General features: G+C 42.8%; 1 protein-coding gene across 8 annotated transcripts in view; it reads left to right on the top strand.

Moving 5' to 3' along the window:
• The window catches only part of RGMB (repulsive guidance molecule BMP co-receptor b), a 686,402-nt gene that overhangs the window by 654,673 nt on the left and 14,153 nt on the right, over positions 1 to 17,576 (top strand). For 5 of the 8 annotated variants that reach the window (XM_072958353.1, XM_072958355.1, XM_072958356.1 and 2 more), the window contains 5 exons: positions 5,269 to 5,331; positions 7,207 to 7,445; positions 8,404 to 8,479; positions 11,654 to 11,928; positions 17,058 to 17,566. In XM_072958353.1, coding sequence (XP_072814454.1) covers positions 8,475 to 8,479; positions 11,654 to 11,928; positions 17,058 to 17,566 — 789 coding nt within the window. In that variant the 5' untranslated portion in view covers positions 5,269 to 5,331; positions 7,207 to 7,445; positions 8,404 to 8,474. Of the gene's footprint in view, positions 1 to 5,268; positions 5,332 to 6,932; positions 7,085 to 7,206; positions 7,446 to 7,932; positions 7,949 to 8,403; positions 8,480 to 8,891; positions 11,929 to 17,057; positions 17,567 to 17,576 lie in introns of those variants that run through there. The other 3 variants (XM_072958360.1, XM_072958358.1, XM_006212965.4) reach the window with 3 other exon arrangements.

Below are 17,576 nucleotides of genomic sequence, written 5' to 3'. Positions count from 1 at the left end.
GGAGGATTATTATGTTTTATTCATTGATATATTGTTTAGTTCCTAACTCTTTTTTTCTTTCATTAATATATTCCTTGTGCCTAAAAGAGGACATAGCAGGTAGTTCAATAAATGTTTGTGGAAAGATTGATTGGACAGATAAGTAACTGAATGAATGAATGAAGAGAGGATATAACAATACTAGCTCTCTGTTAAAAGTAATGATGAATACAGTAATGAAGTTGTGCGCTGATAACCCGGATTGTTTTCCATGATGATTCTACCAGAATTTTTCCACATAATAACGCCGGTGTACATCCCAGGCTCTAATCGTAGTAAAAAACCACTAGTATTACTGTGTACCTGGCACTGTGGACTCCACTTACGTATTTCTATAGTCACACAGCATTACTAGGGAAATGGTACAAGCTAAGTTGTGAAATAGGCAAGACTATATCCGTGAGATGATTCTGCCTATGAATTCACTAAAAACTTATAGGCCTCCCATTGTAGAAGTGTATCAAAACCTGTACTCCCAATATCAAGCCATAGGCTACTGGACATTTAATCAGGTAAAGAATGTCCATTCAAGCCTTGACAAGAGCTATACAGAGATGCAGAAGATGAGTTGAGGAAATGAGACTCTTCAACCCTCTGCATTATTGAGAAGAGATTCTTAATTGGGCTAGAAGAGGACAATAGATTTAATTTTAAATTTCTAAAAATAAATCTTAATTTTTTCCAATCGGTTCACTTTTTAATTCTGCTATTAATTACAATCTTTTTTTTTTATATTAGTGGCACAAAAGCTTTATGATGAATCTCTGTGTGTTTTAACACCAAGATTGTCTAGTAAATGACATGGAGCAATGAAGTGTAATGAAAGCAACTAGACTTTAAAACCTGAAAGACTCAATTCAGATCCGGTACCAACCACGTATTATGTATCTTTGGGCAGGTTTTTTAATCTTTCAGCCTAAGTTTCCCCATCTACAAAATGAGAACAATAATCTGTTCTTCAGAGAGAGATTACGAGGGTACAGTTAGATCCCACTCACCCCTACCCCCGAGTCAGACACTAGGTGTCGCTCCTAATAGTAATTCAATAAACACCTCTTCCATTTCTTACCATCCTGAAGTTTGGGAACGAAGAATTCTCCCTTATTCAAATGCCACCTGGGAATTACAGAATTTTGTCTTAGATTGCTAAAATTTCTCCCAGTAATGTACTTTCTGCCATTTTCTGTTCCTTAAACACTCCAAGATTGTTCATATCTTGAGACCCTGACCTCTGCCTCCTACCCTTTCCCCCATATTGTTACAGGCCTTCCCATGAGATCTCAGAAATTCCTTTCCAATAATGAGGGCTCCTTCTTGCCCTTGTTCTTGTCATACACCGTATTCCTTAAACTCTACAGCATTTTTAAAGTTATTTGGTTTATTGACTTGTTTACCTGTTTATTTCCCCACCATCAGAATGTACGTTCTTAAGAGCCTTGTCTGAATTATTTATGGTTTTACTCCCAGGATTTAGAAGTTTGCCAGACTCATTAGTGGGTGCTCAAAAATCATTTGCTTAATGGAAGAATTAAAAGAAAGGGATTATATTTGAGCATGATCCTTTCTTTAACAAGGAGTAAGTATCCTGGATGCTGACTGCTTACCAGGGGGTCTGGGGGTATGGATCCCCCATCTCCCTTGTGGCACCCCCACGAGGGGTCAGGGGAAAAGGAAACTTCATCTGTTTCACTTAGATTTCTGTACCAGTCATGCATTCTTCACATTCTTTGTTGATGGACAGTCCCAGCTGGGACAGCTGAAGAGCACGTTAACAATTCAACAGCAAGAGCCCGACCTCTGAGAATCCTTTCCCACTCTTCTTTTGAAACATGCCCCAGTCCTGAATTCAGCCCGATTTATTTCACTCAAACTTCTGACGAACATGCACTGTTTTCATTCCTGGGTTCATTCTCAGGCTCCGGTCTAAAATTGCTCCTGGCACAAACACTACCTGAGCCTCTTTATGTGGCTTGGATAATTCAAAATGATGGCATAATTAAATATGAGAAGAATAGAAAAAGAAAAATGCTTATTATTTTTGTACTTGTGATTATTTGAAAACCGATTTCTTTGGTCCCATTTTTGTTTCAATTTATTAAGCTGAGTTAAAATATATCTCCTTGGAATTTTCTCTGATATCAATAAGGTATAAACATATGTCATTTGAACATTATATATTAGAACACACTTAACTTTTTATTATATAAACTCATTGGGTAATGTTGGCTATTAGAATTGAGGTTATCCAATTTCTCAAATGTATTTGATTTCATGGCATTTAAGGATTGTGGTATATTCCATTCTGTCATCATTTTATAAATGTTCTTGCCACTGTGTATACAGATGAGTGTGGGGATAGAAATTTCTCCTCTAGAAGAAATTATGAATTACCATGGTAGGTCTAAATTGGTTCACAGAAGAGTAACTTAACAGGTTTTTTACCTCTCTTAAAAGGTTATTTTCCAACTTTTTGAAGTTTATTTTTTACAGAGCATATGTAATGTTAAGAATGACAATTTGGCAGAATGGGAGAAAATTTTTACAAATGAAACCAACGAAGGCTTGATCTCCAGAATATATAAGCAACTCATACAATTTAACAAGAAAAAAACAAACAACCCAATCCAAAAATGAGCAAAAGACCTAAACAAGCAATTCTCCAAGGAAGAAATACAAATGACAAATAGGCACATGAAAAAATGCTCAGTATCACTAATTATCAGAGAATTGCAAATCAAAACTACAGTGAGGTATCACCTCACACCAGTCAGAATGGCCATCATTCAAAAGTCCACAAATGACAAATGCTGGAGAGGCTGTGGAGAAAAGGGAACCCTCCTACACTGCTGGTAGGAATGCAGTTTGGTGCAGCCACTGTGGAAAACAGTATGGAGATTCCTCAAAAGACTAGGAATAGACTTACCATATGACCCAGGAATCCCACTCCTGGGCATATATCCAGAAGGAACCCTACTTCAAAAAGACACCTGCACCCCAGTGTTGATAGAAGCACTATTTACAATAGTCAAAACATGGAAACAGCCTAAATGTCCATCAACAGATGACTGAATAAAGAAGAGGTGGTATATTTATACAATGGAATACTATTCAACCATAAAAACCAACAACATAACGCCATTTGCAGCAACATGGATGTCCCTGGAGAATGTCATTCTAAGTGAAGTAAGCCAGAAAGAGAAAGAAAAATACCATATGAGATCTCTCATATGTGGAATCTAAAAAAAAACAACAACACAAACAAAGCATAAATACAAAACAGAAATAGACTCATAGACATAGAATACAAACTTGTGGTTGCCAAGGGGAAGGGACAGACTGGGATTTCAAAATGTAGAATAGGTAAACAAGATTATACTGTATAGCACTGGGAACTATATACAAGACCTTGTAGTAGCTCACAGCGAAAAAAAATGTGACAATGAATATATGTATGTTCATGTATAACTGAAAAATTGTGCTCACTGAAATTTGACACAACATTGTAAAGTGACTATTACTCAATAAAAAATGTTAAAAAAGAAAATGATAATTTGGGGGAATATATATCTTGCCTTAAAGACTTACATTAAATCAGAAAAGATTGTGTGTGTCTACAGTGATTGCAGTTGAAATAATCAACAAACACAATAGGGAAAAGGTCAGTCCCTGCTGTGTCGTGTTCTACTATCTTACACTGTGCTGAATGGCTGAAGGATTCATGACAAGAGCTTTTTTAATAGCAAGCACACAAAAAGTATAGCTTTTCTCCCATGCCTTCAAGGAGATTATTGTCTGTTTTCTTTTATTATCATTTACATTTTCATGGATATTAAATTTATTAACTTAATATGCATTTGTTTAACCTATTCTGTATATATGAGGAATACTGTAAAATTACAATGTTTCTCTAGAAAATTAGGCTTGCATTGCTAATAAAATGTGATAGTTTTCGTCTTCTAAAGGATAATCTTTTTTTTTAAATTTTCTTTGTTCATTAGCTATGTGTCCAGAGGTTTCATTTTTAAATTTATGATTTACCAGAATTCTTTAGCTTAACTATTGTATGAGCTGGTGGTTCAAGACATCTCTCTTACACCTTTGTATAGAGGGGAAAAAAGCAAAGCAAATTCTCCCCCTTTTAAAAGTAGAAGTAGGTCTTAGGTCTTTTATGTTTTCACTTATTTTAAACACTGATCCTATAAAACAAAGAAGATTTTGATGAACTTCAATAACATTGAACTAAATAAAATATTTTTACTAATCTCATGTAGAAATTAGCATTTTCTCCTACCATTGTTTTATAATTATACTATTCCTTACCAGTCTTATTGTTAAGGCTACTAATATCTAAAATAGTATAATTTCTTAGCAAGAGTAATAATTCTCAAACATTATGAATAAATAAAATAAATGTTAAATTGAGAATCAATCTAAAACTAGAGAAGAATTATAACAAAACATGCAAGAAAAGGAAAACAAGAAATACTGAAAAACAGATCCATATGCTGCTTGATTCTTGAGATGACTCTCCCAATTTGCAAAAGGAAAAACTTAGAAATATCAAGAGTGAGCAAACCATGACCTTGACACCAGAAGAGCTGGATGTATATATTAGCTGAACATTTTAAAATCTGAAGTTCTATCATGTTTAAGTGTAAATTCAGAAAATGGTGCAAATACACATTGAATCAACAGAAAGAGTCTTTACAGTCAATAGAGAAATGCTGAGTCAATCACTGAAAGTGATTTCTTAGCCCTTTCCTCTTCCCATCTTTGGTTTATTTTTGTTGGTATTAGGAAAAAAGAAAGATTAAAATGAAATAAGAGAAAAAAGTTATGCAGCATTAAGCAAGGTAAGGAATTTGGGGAGGAAGAAATAAGCCATGTTCTTTTATTAATGGAACATACAGTGTGTAATTAGAAGTATAAACATTTTTAGGATATATAAATGGGACATTCGTGAGGGTAGGTGTGATTGATAGAAATGAAAGCCACGGAATTAGACAAGCTCAAAATACTTCTCCACCACTATTGTTTAAAGAAACTTATTCCTCAATGAAAGTGTACTTAAGAATTTTCCTTAATAGACAATTTTGTAAATGTGCATTACTATACTATGAAAGCTAAGCAATTTTAAAACTCTTCTGTTGAAATTGAAGAAGCAAGAGATTTGTAGTTTAAAATGAGTACTTCATTGTGAAATTTCACCCTTTTTTGTCTTGATTTCAGAAAAGATTCCACAGAAAACAATCAAGATTGTACAGAGTGAGAACTAAGGCTAAAGCTTCCAAAGTGAGTAACGAATCAAAAATCCTGCAAGGTATCATCAGGCTAAGGAAAAATTTAATGTATTGATTTGATGAATGCATTTACATGATGACTGACAAGTTAACATACTGGTTCCACTGACCAATATTTATGGGAAGGAATTGGGGGAAAGGAGATTCTGGCAGCTTGTGCCTACCATTTGCGGACTGTCCAAAGCCAGCCTTCGCAGGGGAGTGGTGAAGGACTGCGGCTGCATTAGAAAACGTCCTCTGGACTGGCTCTCTAGGCTTGCTTTGAACTCTTGTTGATCATTATTTTATGTGGCAGCTTGTCTTTATGTTGGTGGGAGGGAAAAGAAAAACACGGGAGACTTGCCTTTAGGTTCTAAATCAAAGCCCTGCTCTGCTGATTGCTGGAGTGGCTTTTCAGAGGCAAGCAAGTTGGGGCGTTAAAATTCCTTATTTCTGTGGACTAGGAGCTGAGGGTTATTTTTGTTGTTGTTTTTAATTCTCAGTAGCAAAAAGAGCATTTTTCAATATATCTTACATTTACCTTGAAACATCCCCGGGTTTGGTTTGGTTTGGTTTGGTTTTTCAATATGATTGGCATTTGGAGAAGATAAAGCAAGGTGGGAAAACACTTTAAAAGGGAAAAGGGGGAACTACAGAGAGGGTGTGAGGAGGTGTCTCTTGTCATAGGACTTCCGAACCAGAAGGAATCGGGCCATTGCCCCTAATACACTGTCTCGATAATGACCCCAGGTCCAAAGACATCAGTTGCCTAAGACTCCTGTTCAGAAAATCAGAGCTAGATTCTCCTCGAAGGATTCCCATTCCACTCTCTTGAACACTGCCTTATGCTGCCTCTAGCGTTAGACCAAGAAACTATAGAGAGTGGGAGCAGCAGAAGGTGAATAATAGCTGGAGAGAGTGGGAGAAACTCCTAAGGAGGCAAAAAGTGAAATACCTAGGTCAGGATGCTTGAATATTTGCCTAGACAAAGAGAAGTAGCCTGCTCATCGTAGGCACTAAACGCACAGAACAGCAGCTACCGCTGAATACCTGTGACACTTATTTTCAACTTTGGAAGATCAGCCTAGGCAGGGAAGTGATTAGCCTTCTACTCTTCTATTCTTAGCCTTCTACTCTTATCCAAACGATTGTCTTTCCGTGAACATTGCGTAGGCTTGTTCTTTATAACATACTTCCTCACCTGTGTCTTAGATGTCTCTCTTAATCCTCTCTCCCCGCTGTAAACTCAAGCCATATTTAGATGGACTGGAAAAATCACTGGATTTCTTATTCTGGCGAAAGTCCAGAGTACGACTGCTCCCCAACACTCTTCAATTTAGACATACTAGGAAGACCCTTAATGATCATTTATGGGAAGGAAGGAGTGTATTTTGTGGCCGCTGGTGGACAGCTAGAGAAAGTGGTGAAAAGCTGGGCAAGGGACCGCATCTGGGCCTGTGCCGAGGCGCAGAGCAAGAACAACCTGCACGCGTTCTCTGCTGCCCTGCCCCGGCAACGGCTGGCACAATCACCAACCAAGAACAGGCTGGTGCCGCGGGTGGGCAAAAGCACCGCGGCCGGCCCGGAGGGCGGCGCGGAGGGTGGCGCTGGCAGCGTGAAAGGCGTCTTTGTGCAGGACTTAGGGGAGGGGGTGTGAGTGAAGGAGGCGCGAACGGAGCCGGACCTGGAGTCTGGGGTTCTGGGACACCACTACCAGCCACTCGGCAGACGTGCTGCACGGATCCGGGTTGTGCCGGCAGGGGGAGGTGTGGTTCTGGAGGGGTGGGGTGGAGGCCCCGGGTTTGGTTTTTGAGACAGGAGTGGGGAGAAAACAGGTTCGAGAAAGCTAGAGGGAATTGAGGAATTTGCCTCCTGTCCCCTCCCCTAGGTGTCACAGATATCGCTAGATGGAAGGGCGCAGCCCCTCGCCAGGCGCTCACTCAGCAGTGGGGGAACCTGGAGAGTAGCCCCGAGGAGGAGCCTCCCTCCTGCCCCCGGTTACCGCTGCCCCCACCTGGGGAAGAGAGGCGGGCGCCGTGCTGCCCTCCCTCAGCGCCCCGGCCGCGTGGCTTGCGGCTTATTTTCCCAGCTGGCAAGCGTCGCGCTGCAGACAAGGGAATGCCTGTGGTGAGTTGTTTATTTTGTTGAAGTTCGCGGTGGGCCGGGGGGACGTGGGGGGCAAGCGGCAGGCAGCGGCCGGGACTATTTTGTTTAGGTCTCCGTCCACCTGTGTGGTATAAATCTGCCAGCCTCAGGCGGTGGGGGGCCAGGGTGAGAAAACTCCAGCTCTCCAAAAGGCCTCTTTTGCCACTTGCAGACCTAGAACCACATTTGATTCTTCTCTCTTGGAATCGGCTAGATCCTAGCTAACACCATCTCCACGCCGCTGATCAGCGCTTCCTGCACCCGCAGCGAACAGGGCTGGCGCTCCAAAGAGGGTCAGCGCCCACGACCCGGGAACAGCTGGCTATTGAAGTTCCTCCTGGGTATTCTTACCCGTTCCTTGAGGACAAGGGGAGCTGAGGATTGATTTGATACTAGGGGCATAGTGGGAACTTGTTTTGGCTGCTTCTGGCATGAAGTCTGTTCAAGGGTGTTGGGTCTACCTGGTACTACAAACCGGGATCCAGGTTGGTCAGAGTTTCCCAGACTTGAGGCTGTTGGGGGGTAACCGGTTGGCTCCCGAGGGAACCCAGAGGAACCCCCGGGGCGGATGGCAGCCACGGCCGCCGCTGCGTTTGCCTGTAAGAAAAGCCTAAATACATTAGCGAGCTGGTAAAGCTTTTAAGGCCTTCTCGGAGTGAGTGGCTGGCTAATGAGAGGTTAATTTTGTTTGGAAGGGAAGGCTGCGCTGGTTTCCTGAGATAAATGGACAGGAAGCGCATTACCTCCGCACGCTGGCAAGCGCTTTCCAAATGCTTTTTGCACCTGCTGCTTTGAGCGGTGCGAGGCGCGGCGGAGCCCGCGGGGATCGCGGGGGCCCGCTGTGTACGCTCGGGTGATGAGACCCACGCACGCCCCGGGCCCTCTCCTTCTGGGAGCGCAGTGCTCACCCCCGGCTCTGGGGCTCTTCTCTCACACCCAGGTCCTGCGTGTCCCGGAGCTCAGGGACCCCTTGATCCCGCCAAGCTCCCTCCAGGAGCGGAAGGGTTAAGAATGATGTAAGTACAACCCACAAGCTGCTTGCCGCTGGGCTGTCACTCCGGGCTACCTCAGCCCCTGCTTTGCGTCCGCGGTGAGCTGGGGAACAGCCGGGGAGCCCTAGTTAGTCTAGAATGGATTGCACAAATCACAACCCCGGGTCTGATTACTGGCTCCGCTGCCCACTATGATCTGTTAGACAGAGACCGTCGTATTAGATTTCTGGAAATAGAGATTCTGTATATTAACAGGGGAACAGTTAAGACATCACATAAAGATTCAAGAGAAGAAACCGCATCTTGTTTAGAATCCATTAATGTTAACTGGCATGTGTTTTAATTCTGTCCATTTTGCACGTTCATACCATGGGATGCTTTGCTGTATCCCCTAACTATACTGTTCTGGTCTCATCTTTCCTTCCTAAAAACAAAGAAGAAGGAAGAGGAATACAAGTGGCAAGAAACGGTGGATTTGTGAGTTGTGAATGCTATCACTTCACAGTTATCTTCTGGTTAAAATATAAAATCTTGTATAAGTCATCAATATTATGTTTGTGTTCTAGCTCCCTCCCCAGATTTTTCTTTGTAGAGTCTTAAAATCCTCCTTAACTTGCTACATACAAGCTGGGAGAGTGGGTGCGCTGTAAGTGACCATTCACCTTGCTCTGGCTTTCCAAGCGGATTCAGGATCTTGTAATAGTCCGAATTTACCGGGCGAGTGTGTCAACTGACCTAATGTCTTGAAAATAGAAACTACCTTGTGGTTTAATTGTGAAAATTAACATTTTCCTCTAGCCAGCTGAACGGTTATGCAGCAATTAAAAGTGAATTGTTAAGCTTATAAATCTTGAGTTTGTCAAATTTTACAACAGAGGATCAATAAAGTACCTTAGAAGAAATGAAGTTTTTCTTCTAAAGAACAGTTCCATTTCAAGACATTAGGATTTGCAGTGACTCGAGGGTGCCCTCTGTTGATAAAATCTAGAGCGCCCCTGTACTTAAGGAACAGGATGTAGGAGGGAGAAGAGGAAAGGAGGAAAACTAATAGAAAATCAGGAGCGAAGACTCAAACTAAACTGAATTTGATCCTTAATTCTTGGTTATGTGTTTTAAAGTGTATTCAATAAAGTGGGATGTGTCTTTCATAGGGGTGGAATTAAATCCTGGAAAAAGAAACATCTTACTGTTGGTCTTTGTTAGCAAAATCCTGTGAAAGATAGTGTTCACATTTGATTACTTTTAAAAGACAGTTACCTGTATTTCATTAACTTTATTTCATTGATTATATGTAGTTTTTGCAAGAGAGTAAATTTTTGGTCTATCAGTATTTACTTCGCAGTATTATCTAAAAATCATATAACTCCCCCCAGAAGTCATTTCTCCAGGCAATTCTGAAGCTATTATTAAGCATATTATGGATATACACAAGGCTCGGATTGTATCTTGCGCAGTGAAAGGTGTGTTTACCACTCGAGTCATCATAGTATGTAATAAGTAAGTAATGAAAACTTGCAGTAAAAATAGATAGGCATTCTTCATTGAGGACCTAGTATTTGTACAATTCAGAATGTCTATTGAGAAAGCCTGAATGATGGAAGGTTTGCCCTCAATTACCCTGGTTCATTGATTAGCACATTGTAACATGTGGAATATTAACGCTTCCGTGGTTAATACGAAATTCCTAATTAGAGATTCTGCGTAATGTAGCAGGTAGAGTGGCAGACTGCGATTTGTATTTAAGTGAATTTAAAATGGCAGTCCTGAGCCGTTTGGAGAAGGGCAAAGGCAAGGCAGTATGAAGTGGCTCCCAGCCTTTTAGGCCATTCTTGAGATTAGATACCACTTCACACCTACTGATAACAAATTGGAACCTATCATCAGCCTCACAACATGCCTTCCTATATCTCCACTGGCAGCATGTTCTCTGGCAGACGATTGGCATTTCCCCTCATTATTGGATCCATACAATCGCAAAAGTAGCAACTGACCCGCCGTTGAATTAATCTGCTAATAGACTATGAAAATTTGTGGAAAAGCCACTGAACAACAACAAATCATGGCATAATTACTCTACACTGCATTAAAAACTCACTATCCTCATTAATCTAATTACACTGTAACCGAACACGTTGAAGTTCGCCCACTCTCAGACCTCTCCCTGCTTTCGGGAAGGGAAATGTCAAAGAAACGAGAACAACAGAGCCTCTCACAGCTGCCAGCGAATTCCTCCGGGAACTGGCAGGTACCTTCCCAGCCCATCCGATCTGTTCCGGACCGCGGGTCACATTCGGATTTCCTACGCGACTAGGTGCTAGCTTTACTTAACATCCGCAACAGGCTCGGGACGCGGTTCCGCGGATGTGATTGGCTGACAAGGGACCTGCCACACCGCGCTAGGTAAAAGCGCCCGTTTCCTTCAAGGAGCCAGAGCCGGAGAAACAGAGTGGGGCATGATTAAAAAAAATTTTTTTTAATAACCTTGGAGTGAAGTGGAACCTGATCACATTAACTCAAGGAGAGGTGAAAACCCGTTCTTTTGTAACGACGTCAAGAGAGTTGGTGTCTTCGGTTTCTGCAGGTCGCCGCTAATGGAGGTGGAGGAGAGAAGGAGGGAGCGGGAGGGAGGCTGGGCCCGGGCGCGACAGACAGGACGCGCAGCCGGCGGACGCGGAACTCGAATTACACTGGGCTGGCTGGGGGCGGGAGAAGACGCGCGGAGCAGGCGCTTTGGACCCTAGCAGTGGCAGACTGGGCCGAGAGGACCGCCTAGCAGCCAATGGGGCGGGAGGGCGGGGCGAGCCTGGGGTGGGGACGGCGCGGATTGGCGGGTGTAGGGCGGGCGGGGCGGCAGAGCGGAGCTGAGATTGATTGAGCGCGGGGGCCGCCGCGCAGATATCCGGGCCCCGGGCGGCTGCTCGCTGGGGCTGGGTGCGCCTCCTGTTGGTCCACACCCGCGCTCCACGCCCGCTGAGCCCACGCTGGCCGGGGCCGGGACGCCGGCGCGCTTCAGGCGGGGCTCGGCACTCGCTCACCGTCTTTGTGTCTTCTCTCCTCCTCGCTCTGCCCCCGCCCGTTGCCGTCTCTGGCCGCCACGATGCCGCTGCGCCCGGTTGCCGCCGCCGCCGACTCGCTCCGCCCGCGGCGCGCTGCTCGCTGCGGCGGTGGCCGCGGCCCGTGTCCGACGCGGGCCTGAAGGAGGAAGAAGAGGAAGCGAGGCGCGTCCCCCGGCCCATGCCGCAGCCACGGCCCCGGACCCGCCACGGTGCCCGCCCCGCCGCCCTCGCCGGAGCCCACGAGACCTGCATGGACGGGCATGGGCTTGAGAGCAGCATCTTCCTGCGCCGCCGCCGCCGCCGCCGCCGCCTCCGCCGCTACCGCCAGGGCTGAGCAGCGCCGCCGCCCCTGGCTCTGCCCGCCGCCCCTGGCGCTGCTGTTGCTGCTGCTACTCAGCCTTGGGCTGCTCCACGCAGGTACGAGACGCGCCCTCGAGGGGAGCCAGCCCTAGGGCCGAGTGCTTTGTTTCTCCACACCCCACGTCCCGAAGGCGCTTGCTGGGGCGGAAGGGCGGCGGGAAAGGCCTCACCACCCCCTGACATGCACCTTAGCTGGGCTTGCGGCTCTCCTGCAGAAACACACTCGCCGACGGAGCGGCGCTCCGAGAGCGCAGGGGAGAGGCCTCATCCCCTCCCGCCCTGCCTCCTGCCTTGCCCGCCTTCGGCTCGGACCTTTGATAAATCTCCCCTCCAACAGCCACTTATCAAAGATGTAGCGGGCGGGGGCTGCGCGCCGGAGACAAATGTTCCGGATGCTTTATTGCACTCTGCTTTGGTGTTTACTGAAAGTCAGGCTGGGATCAGGTTTCCACCTCAGCCGCCGACTCCTCGGAGGGGAGGCTAGGAGCCTTGTGCTGCTCCTGAGTTGGGAGGGGCGGCGAGGCGAAAAATCGCACCAAATGGAAAGATTTCCACCACAGTTTGAAAACCTAGGGGTTAATCCCAAAGTAACTTAAACTTCTTTAAACTGGAATTTCTTTTGTATTTGCGAGAGCTGCTTTTAACTCAGCTTTCAACCTTTTTGGAAAAACTCGTACTTTGTGACTGGCCGCGTGTTTTCGGGTCCCAGGAGAGGTTGACAGATCTCATACTTCCGTCTGGAGGTCGGCGCTTCGCCTGTGGAAGCAGCTGTGAGAAATCTGTTCTTAGCAAAGTACGCCTTCCTCGCTGATCTTAGCGAAGATGAGCCTTTTAGTATGTGATACTTAACTTTTCTTTTTTAAATGATTTCATTGGCACAGTATGTCAATTTTATCTCAATAAAACTGGAGGAAAAAAATCCAGGACGCTCTTTACAAACAAGTATCTTCTCGGAGTGTGTCTAGACAAAGAACTTTTTAAAATATCAAGTTGAAAGATAATTTATCTTTTAGTTTGAGAACAACTAGAGCATTAGATAAGTTTTTCTTCGAGATCTTTTTGTCCTATCTTTGTAGGACAGCAATCTGGAGAATCCTGGGCTTTAATGCCACCCAACTGTACAGAGTAATTTTTATTTATTTATTTATTTATTTATTTATTTATTAAGTCATACTAGGGGTGTTAAAAATCCGGGAGGTGTTTTAAGTAATGGAGGAAAAATGTGTCATTTGAGGAGACGACTTAATTTACTTTGTGTAACTTTGCATTGTGATGTAACAGCTGCATTTTAACACTGTCTCTTGGGGAAACCTAGACTGAAGTCTTAATAAAGTGTGTAAATACCAAGTTTTACAATGATTAAGGCTGTAAGTTAGTAACTTTAGAACCTTAGGAAATAATACGAATCAGCTTACAGTTACATGGAAAATTTTTCATGATGTGTCAGAATAATCTGTTCAGGAGTGTTTTGTGTGAAAAATCACTGTCCATAATGTCAGAGTGTAGGTTTCTTGAAACGGAAATTGAAGTAGTAGGCAGGACTGTGTCCCTCTTGACTGCTTCGATATTGTTTCCCTTAGTTGCCATAGGGTCCTATAAACAAGATTGGAATGTGGTCCTTGAAGATTTCTTTGCTGGGCCCATGAAAGGCCTAAGAAGTTGGCTTAAAGGTTTAGAAAATTAAGGTGCCTCAGTTCACGAACTTGGAATATGAAACTTCTCTCAGTATCCTAATGTGCCCGCACTAAAGCCTCTGTTAGAATCTTCCCAGAGTTGCTGTGGTGAGTGATATCTGTGGACAGCTTGTTGGAATGGAGCGATTAATCTGGTTATAAAAAAGAGGGCTCCTTTTGAGAGATTTCTTTGCAGAGCAGTGCTATTGAAATGCTGGGGTTGTTTCTGCTCAGAGCAGGGAGCCTAGCTGAGTACTCTTTGCAGATGGGCTACCATATGTTTTATGCCTGGATCCATATAATTTGCCTCATCACCCCATATGGCTCATTTTGTTCACTTCAGCATATCTCGTTTCTTTTATCATAAACTGGTGATTGGACTGCAGATTCACATGTGCCATACTGGCACTGAGAAAACTGTCTTGAATGGTGAGGTTTTTATGTCTGAATCATTAATAAAAACTCTAGACCCACAAATCCTTTAGTAAATTTCACTTACTGGAATGAAAATACTGTCACACCATTCATAGATGATTTGATTTGAAAAATAGATCTGTAGCTGTAGATTTTGAATTCTGCCCTTGAGAAATGAAGAGTGCTTTTACTTTTTTTTTTTTCCCTGTAAGCAAACTTATGCACTTCCTGAATGGAGATCCAATATGGGAGTTCCTTGCTTACTCATACGCTTCATGGCCTTCTTGGCTACATCCTTGCGATTGTTTCTGCTCAGCCATTGTCTTGGCATTTTGACAGGCTTACTTTACCGCTTATAACAGTCAGTGTGCATTGTCATTATAAATTCATGAAGCCTGGATATTTCTGGGTGTATACAGCAAATTAGTCGTTATACAGGAGCCTGTGGAGGAGCTGAAACTGCTGACCCGAATGCACTGTCTCTAGTGAGTCCTCCTCCCTCCTGTCATCTCTATTCAGAAAGGCTGTTAGAAACCTCGTCCAAAACAAAGGAACCCAAGGACTTCTGTTTTCTGTGAGATTTCTCAAATGAATCGGCACCTACCTGCTATGCATGGAGGCGGCGGGGGAGGGGGGGAGCGGGAGGAAAGGGACAAAAAAAGAAGCTGGGAATCTAAATCCTGCTTTTCTTTTCGTTTCTAAACAGTTGCATCTGTGTTTCCATGCTGGTCTTACTTTTGAAATTTTATGACCATTTGAAATAATTATAAGTGAGTGCATGCTTGCATAGATTTTATAGACCATAAAAAGAACAGATAGTCACTGCAAGTTTAGCGGAAAGTTCTTGTGCTGTCATTTGTATGTAGTCTAAGAGCTATTCATTACTGAGTGATCTTGGCCCAGTTTATTTTCTTGCTTTCTGCTTATTGTGAATCTGATTTCAAAAGAAAAAAGAAATGACACAGTAGTTACTGATCTTTTTTTAAGCTATCAAGTATTGTCTTGAGAATCAGGAATCTAGTGGAGATGTGACATGCAGAGGAAGGAAAACAGGATTTGAGGGAAGGCACCATGCCCTGAGCTTCATACTAGCTGTTTATAATCCAGCCAGGATTTTCCTATCTGTAAAATGGCTTTAATGCCTCTTAGGGTTGCTGGTTAATTGGGGTTTTGTTTACATTTTTGCTTTTTGGAGTGAAAATAGTTGAAAAATGATCTGATCTACTTTGGAGAGAGGAATTCTATAAATATTGGAGCTGCTTTTGTCAACTTTGGAATGAGCTAATAGAAAAGAGGCCAAACACATAAAGATGTGTTTGTGATTTTTTTAAATTGTGATTTAGTGATAGCTATAAATCCATAGCAGCAAAATATTAAAATATTTTAATCTTCTTTTTCACTTGTGTTAAATCAAATACCTAATCTTGACTAAATTTTTTTTCTCTTTTTGGTCTTTGAAATTTAAAAAAGGTGGGGGAAGCATCTTGAGAGGTTGTCACCTCCTTCCCTTTTCTTCTAGCTGATGCCAGAAACAGATTACAGGCTGTTTCATTCAGGTTTAAAAGCAGTTTACTACTGAAAAGATTAAAATATCTTCCTAAGATGATTATTAGTGTTAGTTTTAGTCTTTATCCGATGAAGTCTTAAATCTTGATATTATCCTGAAGTTTTGTTATGCCCCAATCTTGAATAATTATATACTTAATAATACTCTACTGACTGATTTTTTTCCCCCTGCCTACAATAAATATTTTATGCCTGGAAAAGATCACAGTTTTTACTTTAGAACAACCTACTCATTTCTCAGATGAAGAACTTAAGATCTGAAGAGTCTAAGTCTCCTCCATAGCTTAGAGACCTAGAGAGAATGTGCAGGTAACACAAATACGTGTTACAGTTCATTTCTAGAAAGTCTTAGATGGGTGATAAAAGTATTTTTCTTCTCAGTAATTCTGGTGTTCCTACTTTATGGAATATGGTATTAAATTGATTGGTGCACACCACTGACGTAGTATGTTCTACTAGGCAGCTCGTTCTGCTTTTTTTGCTTTGAGTGGTTTTATAAATTTTTGTATGAGAAGCTAGGGCCAAAACATTATTTGAAAATTAACTTTTTAAATAGTAGGGCAGTAATACATGATTTTTCATTACTTCCTTTTAGCTTTGCTTAAATTATAAAGTTTATGTGAATTGCTGATTTAAGGGAAAAAGTAGTTTATATATCCTCTAAGAATTCTATGTCCTGTAGTCCTCTGGTTCTGGAAAAAAAAACAAAAAAACATAGTTGGCGGACTCACCTGTCACTGTTGTGTACTTTTTGATGCAGTGTACTTCTACTGATAAACTGTGTGGGAGCTGGACTCCTAGGGTGATGGACGTTGCAGGATAAGTGACTAACTTGGTCAAAGCAATCACTTTATTTTTTCAAGAGAACATTTACACTTTGTAGAAACCAGGAGATTTAAGTGTTAGTTTATTTACAATTTGTTGATAAGCATCCCTCAAAAATGCAGAATAATTTAGTATTTGGATTTTTTTTCTCTTGGTATTCTTTCCCTATAGCTGTACTAGAATTGGATAAAGGGGTTTTAACTAACCGTGTTATAATTTAGGGGTTTCACTTCCCTGAAGTACACAGAGTTTATTCGTGGTTTTGTGCATAGACAGTGCTTTCCAAAGCAAATTACTTATGTAGTTTTCAAAAATCAAAACAAAGTTCACATCTTTGACTTGGCCTTAGACCAAACTAATCTTTCTCAAAATCTATAAGCAATAGCAAAGCTGATCAAATATTTCATTTATCATTCCCTTGTAATTTAAATTTAATTTAATTTAAGAACACTGGGCTCAACTCCTGTTTACTCACAATGGTCCATGCTTTAAAGTTGAAAGTTAACTAGCTGCATGCAGTTTTTCTCCCAGTGGCATACTTTGTGAGAGGCCCGGAAGCACAATACAGCCCTATTTCTGACGGCCTTCTTAAAATAGGAGTCCATGAAATAGAACAAACAGTTCCCAGAGGAGAATGTCATTTTCTCATGTAGCTCAGGGAGTTGTGAAGCGTTTAAAAAATGTTTGGTCTTATCTTCTTTCCCACAGGTGACTGCCAACAGCCGGCCCAATGTCGAATCCAGAAATGTACCACAGACTTTGTGTCCCTGACTTCACACCTGAACTCTGCCATTGATGGCTTTGACTCTGAGTTCTGCAAGGCTCTGCGTGCCTATGCTGGCTGCACCCAGCGAACTTCAAAAGCCTGCCGTGGTAACCTAGTCTACCATTCTGCCGTGTTGGGTATCAGTGACCTCATGAGCCAGAGGAACTGTTCCAAGGACGGACCTACATCCTCTACCAACCCTGAAGTGACCCATGACCCTTGTAACTATCACAGCCACGCAGGAGCCAGAGAACACAGGGTTGGGGACCAGAACCTTCCCAGTTACCTTTTTTGTGGCTTGTTCGGAGATCCTCACCTTAGAACTTTCAAGGATCACTTCCAGACATGCAAAGTGGAAGGAGCCTGGCCACTCATAGATAATAATTATCTTTCGGTTCAAGTGACGAATGTGCCCGTGGTCCCTGGATCCAGTGCTACTGCTACAAATAAGGCAAGCATAC

The sequence above is a fragment of the Vicugna pacos genome, chromosome 3 (assembly GCF_048564905.1).
Source record: "Vicugna pacos chromosome 3, VicPac4, whole genome shotgun sequence".
NCBI lineage: Eukaryota > Metazoa > Chordata > Mammalia > Artiodactyla > Camelidae > Vicugna > Vicugna pacos.
Note: the sequence above shows the minus strand (reverse complement) of the source record. Positions and strands in the feature narration are given on the sequence as shown.